The sequence below is a fragment of the Lichenostomus cassidix genome, chromosome 18, assembly GCF_008360975.1.
Source record: "Lichenostomus cassidix isolate B80296 chromosome 18, HeHo_3.0, whole genome shotgun sequence".
Lineage (NCBI taxonomy): Eukaryota > Metazoa > Chordata > Aves > Passeriformes > Meliphagidae > Lichenostomus > Lichenostomus cassidix.
Window position 1 is genome coordinate 2,755,507 of NC_139498.1, and position 5,829 is coordinate 2,761,335.

Below are 5,829 nucleotides of genomic sequence, written 5' to 3' on the forward strand. Positions count from 1 at the left end.
ATCCCGGTGCCAGGCGGGGGTGCAGGTGCCATGAATGGGGGGGTCCCGGTGCCTGGTGCGCGGTGCAGGTGCCGCGGGTGGGGGGGTCCCGGTGCCCGGGTGGGGTGCACGTGCTGCCCGGTGCTGCCCGGGCTGGGGGGCGCGGTCCCATCTTTGGGGTGCGGGGCCAGGCCCGGCAAGGCCCGCGGCGGCCCGGCACTCCCGGAGTCGCTGCCGGGAGGGGTCCCGGAGCTGCCCGGGGGGCGGCCGGCCGGGGGGGTCCCGCTGGGATCGGGGGGTCCCGCCGGAGCCGGGGGTCGCCCCCCCGCACCCCCCCGCCCCATGCAGGTTCCGGGGTGCCGCGGGGCGGGGCCAGCCCGGCAGCCGCCCCACGTGGCCTGGGCCGTGCCAGCCTATGAGAGCGCCTGTTTCTGAAAGATCTCCATATATGGCGATGTTCTCGGCCGAGGAGGCGGGGCTCCAGGCCCCCGGGTATAAATGCGCGGGGCTGGCAGCCGGGCGGTCTCACTCAGCCGGCGGCAGCGGACCAGGCGGCACCGTCACCGCAGCGCCCACAGCAGCAAGCCCCGCAAGCAGGTACCGCACGGCCCCGCACCGCGCCCCCGCCGTCGTTCCCCCCGCATTTTCTGCGGGGCGGAGCGGGCGGGTTTTACCGCGTTCGTGAGCTGCGGCCCCGCCGTGAGCTGCGGCCGAGTGGCGCTTGTCCGCCCTTCCCTCCCCACCCCCCGCGCCGCGCTGGGATGGTGTCGGCCGTGGGTACAGGCCGGTAGGGGTGTGAGGGGGGGTGTGTCTTGATTGGTGGAGGCGGCGGGTGACGTCAGCGCGCGGGAGATTCAAACGGGCTATTGGAACGGGAGAGACCATTGGGGCGCCGTGGCCGGGGGGGCCGGGCATGGCCCCGCGCCAGAGGCTCCTCCCGGGGCCGCGGCGGGCGCTGACCCGGCCCTTCTTTCCCTCCCTCCCGGCGCAGCCTCCGCCATGGAAGAGGAAATCGCCGCCCTCGTCATCGACAATGGCTCCGGCATGTGCAAAGCCGGGTTCGCCGGGGACGATGCTCCCCGCGCCGTGTTCCCCTCGATCGTCGGCCGCCCCCGGCACCAGGTGAGGCGGGCGGGGGACTCGGGCCGGGCCGGGCCGGGGCTGGGCTGGGGCGCGGCGGGGGCGGCGCTGACTCACCCGCTCGGCTCCGCAGGGCGTCATGGTGGGCATGGGGCAGAAGGACAGCTACGTGGGGGACGAGGCGCAGAGCAAGAGGGGCATCCTGACCCTCAAGTACCCGATCGAGCACGGCATCGTCACCAACTGGGATGACATGGAGAAGATCTGGCACCACACCTTCTACAACGAGCTGCGTGTGGCCCCCGAGGAGCACCCGGTGCTGCTCACAGAGGCCCCCCTGAACCCCAAGGCCAACAGAGAGAAGATGACGCAGGTAGGGTGTTCCCTCTGCCCACTGGCCCCCCTCACTTGTCTCCTTCACAAACTTTCTTTGTTACATCTAAAACCTGAATTTTTTGTTCTTTTTTTTTTTCTGTTTGTTTTTCCCGACATTTTCAGGGTTCTGTTCTCCTGGCATTTCTCCCCTGACGCCTCAGGTTCTTTCATTTGTGTTTCTTGCCTGCATCCTTTGGCTTTCCCTTCACACACCGGGGTTGCTCTGCATGCAGCATGTGTGTTCTAACACGAGTGTGCACAGCCAGCTCGTGGCTCGTTGCTCATTGACTCCTCTCCTCCTTGCAGATCATGTTTGAGACCTTCAACACCCCGGCCATGTACGTGGCCATCCAGGCCGTGCTGTCCCTCTACGCCTCTGGCCGTACCACAGGGATTGTAATGGACTCCGGGGACGGTGTCACCCACACCGTGCCCATCTACGAGGGTTATGCTCTGCCCCACGCCATCCTGCGTCTGGACCTGGCCGGCCGCGACCTCACCGACTACCTCATGAAGATCCTGACAGAGAGGGGCTACAGCTTCACCACCACGGCCGAGCGGGAGATCGTGCGGGACATCAAGGAGAAGCTGTGCTACGTGGCGCTGGACTTCGAGCAGGAGATGGCCACAGCTGCCTCTTCTTCCTCGCTGGAGAAGAGCTACGAGCTGCCCGACGGGCAGGTCATCACCATTGGCAACGAGAGGTTCCGGTGTCCGGAGGCACTTTTCCAGCCTTCCTTCCTGGGTAGGTGTGGGGCGGGGTCTGCTCCGGAGGGGTGGGGTTGGGCTGGGTGGGCAGGAAGGGAGGGTCATTAAGGGGTCCTGGGTGGCTTTAACAAGGTAGTGGGTGGCAGTAAAGAGTCCTGGGTGGCATTAATAAAATTGCTGTGGCGCTAACGAATCTTCACTGTTCTCCCCTCCAGGCATGGAATCCTGTGGCATCCACGAGACCACTTTCAACTCCATCATGAAGTGTGACGTGGACATCAGGAAGGACCTGTACGCCAACACGGTGCTGTCTGGAGGCACCACCATGTACCCCGGCATCGCCGACCGCATGCAGAAGGAGATCACGGCGCTGGCTCCCAGCACCATGAAGATCAAGGTGGGCAAGGCTCTGTGGGGAGGGCAGGGCCCGGGTGAAGGTGAGCTTGGGATTGTACTTACCCTGCTCTCTCTTCTCCCGCAGATCATCGCCCCGCCTGAGCGCAAGTACTCCGTCTGGATCGGCGGCTCCATCCTGGCGTCCCTCTCCACCTTCCAGCAGATGTGGATCAGCAAGCAGGAGTACGACGAGTCCGGCCCCTCCATCGTGCACCGTAAATGCTTCTAAATGGACTGCGGGCCCCGCTGCCGCGTCACGCCCGGGAGGTGTGCCCAGGCATCCATACACCTCATGCCAGCCTCCTGCAACTGGAATAAGCCTTCTTCCAAAAGAATCCTGCCCTTGGGAAGTCTGTACCTGATGTTAGACACATGGATGGGCGCGCTGTCGCTTGATTTGATCTTGTAGCCGAGTTAGCTGGGCCCTGAGCTCATACCCTGTACGGATCGGCTCCCTGGGGCTCCCTAATCCCGGGATTTCCCCATCCCAGGGCCCCCACACTGACAGCAGCCCCGGGACCGCTCTGTACAGGGTATTTGGAGCCAGACTTTGCTGTACATCCCGTGTGGAATATTCCAGGTTTCCTGTAGAGGCTGGTAGGAGTCCATCGAGAATTTTTTTCACCGTTTCTAGCAAGGTTGGGAAAAAAAAAACATATCGCATCCGAGCCTTACACCCCTCCTCATCTTCCTTCTCCCCCTGATTCCCACCACGGGGCTCGAGTTCCTCAACTCCGAGTTGCTGAAACTCTGCATTTACACCTGTAAATTTCTGCATTGTTTTAATTTATGTCAGATTTTTTTCTTTTTTCTTTTTTTTTTTTTTTTTGTACGTTGCCTTAATGTTCTCACGTGACGGTAGGAAACAAACAAAAGAACCAAAATTTGTTTAAAAATCATCCGAAAAGTTGAGAAATTGTAATGCCCAACAACACTTCATTGTGTAAGGAAAATAAAATGGTAAAAAGCTGCAGTAACTCCAGCTGGGTTTGTGTGTGGTGAGGGGGGGTGGATTGGGTGGGAGCTTCCCCAGGAAGCTGGGGTGGGGTTTTTGGGCTAAAAATAGGTGTTTAGGGGTCAAAGAGCAGTGTTACATGGGGTGGATTTTTCTCCGGGGGACTCCTGGCATGCCAGGGATGCTGCCCACTAGCCCAGCCCCTGCCTGGGGATCTCTACTCGTTCATTGTTTGTCCAGGGTTTGGGTGGGGTTTGCTCCAGGGGCACCCTGAGTGAGAGGGATTTCCTTTAGGGGCACCCCGGGGGCTAGTGTCCCCAGGACAGTGGGTGACCCATGGGCACGGAGGTGGCTGCAAGGGCTGAGGGGGGCATGACACAGCAGCAGGTGGGCAAGGAGTCCCTGGGCCACGAGGACCCCTGGGTGGCACTGTTCCTGCTGTGCCAGGGGCATCCTTGGGTTTGCAGGATTCCCCCAGTCATGGCTGGGCAGTGGTGGGGGGACATGGCCTGGGCCAGGGTCAGGCCCAATGTAGGTGGGGGGGTCCCCGGGTGTCCCCAGTCCTGGGGGTCCTCCCAGCTGTCTGGGGTGGGTGTCAGGTGGCCTGGGCTCCCCCCAGCCTGTGGCACCTTGCCCAGCCCCTGCAGCTGCCCCTCTGTGCATCCCTGTGTGCCCACCTGTCCATCCCACCCTGCACCTGTCCATCTGTCCAGCCATCCCTCTGTCCTTCTGTCTGTCCACCCTGATTGTTCTGCACCCGCCATCTTGCCATCCCTGCATCCATCTGTCCATCCAGCTGTCCATTCCTCCCTGCATCCGTCTGTCCACCCAGCTCTGCACTTGCCTGGCTCACCATCCCTCCCTCCCCACATCCGTCTGTCCGTCCAGCTGTCCATCCCTCGCTCCATCCATCTGTCCATCGCTCCCTGTGCCCGTCTGTCTGTCCATCTGTCCCTTGCCCTGTCCATCCATCTATCCAGCCACCCTTCCATCCCTGTGCCAACCTGTCTCGTCTCCCTCCAGCCATGGCTCTGTCCATCTGTCCATCCTGCCCAGCACGCGGCTCTCTGTCCCTCCACTTGCCCATCCGTGCATCCATTCTGCTGGGCTCTTGTCCGTCTGTCCATCCCCTTCCCTGTCCCCCAAACCCTCCCCGTGTCCCTCTGTCCCCGCCGTGTCTGTCGCTCTGTCGCTGCGCGGCCGCCAGGGGGCAGCACTGCCCCGCGCGCGGGCTCGGCCCCGCCCGCAGCGCCCCCTGGCGGCCGGGGAGGGTTCGGCGGCGCGCCCCCGTGCAGAGAACAAAAGTGCGCCCCGATAGCCAATGGGAGCCCGGCTGGCGGCTCGGGTCCCATTGATTGGCGGAATATCGACCAATAGCGAGGGAGCGCTGCCCGTCCTTCTGAGCCCACGTGGGGAGGGGAGAGAGCAGGCCCTGCGTGATCCATCCCTGCATGCCTGATCCATCTCTGCTCCATCCCTGATCCATCCCTGCATCCCTGATCCATCTCTGCTCCATCCCTGATCCATCCTTACTTCATCCCTACATCCATCCCTGCATCCCTGATCCATCTCTGCTCCATCCCTGATCCATCCCTGCATCCCTGATCCATCCTTACTTCATCCCTGCATCCATCCCTGCATCCCTGATCCATCTCTGCTCCATCCCTGATCCATGCCTGCATCCCTGATCCATCCCTGCAGCCCTGCTCCATCTCTGCTCCATCCCTGACCCATCCCCGTAGCCCTGATCCATCCTTCCATCATCCTTGCATCCTTGATCCAGCCCTGCTCCATTTCTGCTCTGTTCTTGATCCATCCCTGCATCCCTGATCCCTGTCTCCTTCCATCCTGCATCCTGCATCATCACTGCCTGATCCTGCATCCATACCTGATTCTGCATCATCCCATCCTGCATCCCCATGGCTCCATCCCCATCATCCTGCAATCCCGGCCTGCATCCTGCCTGCATCATTGTGCCTCCATCCCGCTTCCTGCCTGCATCCTGCATCCCCCTTATCTCTGCTTGCATCCCGCTGCCTGCACTCCCCCCATTCCTTCCTGCATCCCCCAATCCCTGCCTGCATTCCTGCCTTCATCCTGCAATCACTGCCTGCATTCCCTGGCACCAGGATGGGGTGGCACCAGCCCAGGGGTCTCTAACCCTTTCCCCCACCCATCTCCTGCCCACACCGAACTGGGGAGGCTTCTGGGGGCACTGGGGCATGGTGGGTGCCTGTAACTGTCCATAATGGGGCAGTGCCCATAGCTGGGGGTTCCAGGGGTGGTCGCAGCACGAGGGAAACTGAGGCAGAGCCGAGAGCGGAGCCGGCGCCAGC

General features: G+C 62.3%; 1 protein-coding gene across 1 annotated transcript; it reads left to right on the forward strand.

Annotated features, from left to right (window-relative positions):
- Positions 1 to 419: 419 nt before the first annotated feature.
- ACTG1 (actin gamma 1) lies at positions 420 to 3,515 on the forward strand. The gene is made up of 6 exons (XM_085077426.1): positions 420 to 576; positions 971 to 1,101; positions 1,193 to 1,432; positions 1,741 to 2,179; positions 2,358 to 2,539; positions 2,624 to 3,515. The coding sequence occupies exons 2-6, from the start codon at positions 979 to 981 to the stop codon at positions 2,765 to 2,767; spliced, it is 1,128 nt and encodes a 375-aa protein (XP_084933552.1). The 5' UTR covers positions 420 to 576; positions 971 to 978; the 3' UTR covers positions 2,768 to 3,515.
- Positions 3,516 to 5,829: the final 2,314 nt, after the last annotated feature.

What these genes read in the sequence shown, in the direction of transcription:
- ACTG1 (XM_085077426.1), top strand. Translation starts at nt 979, where the DNA reads ATGGAAGAGGAAATCGCCGCCCTCGTCATCGACAATGGCTCCGGCATG. An exon ending in ACAGAGAGAAGATGACGCAG is followed by an intron (nt 1,433 to 1,740) that starts GTAGGGTGTTCC and finishes TCCTCCTTGCAG; the next exon opens with ATCATGTTTGAGACCTTCAA. An exon ending in TTTCCAGCCTTCCTTCCTGG is followed by an intron (nt 2,180 to 2,357) that starts GTAGGTGTGGGG and finishes TCTCCCCTCCAG; the next exon opens with GCATGGAATCCTGTGGCATC.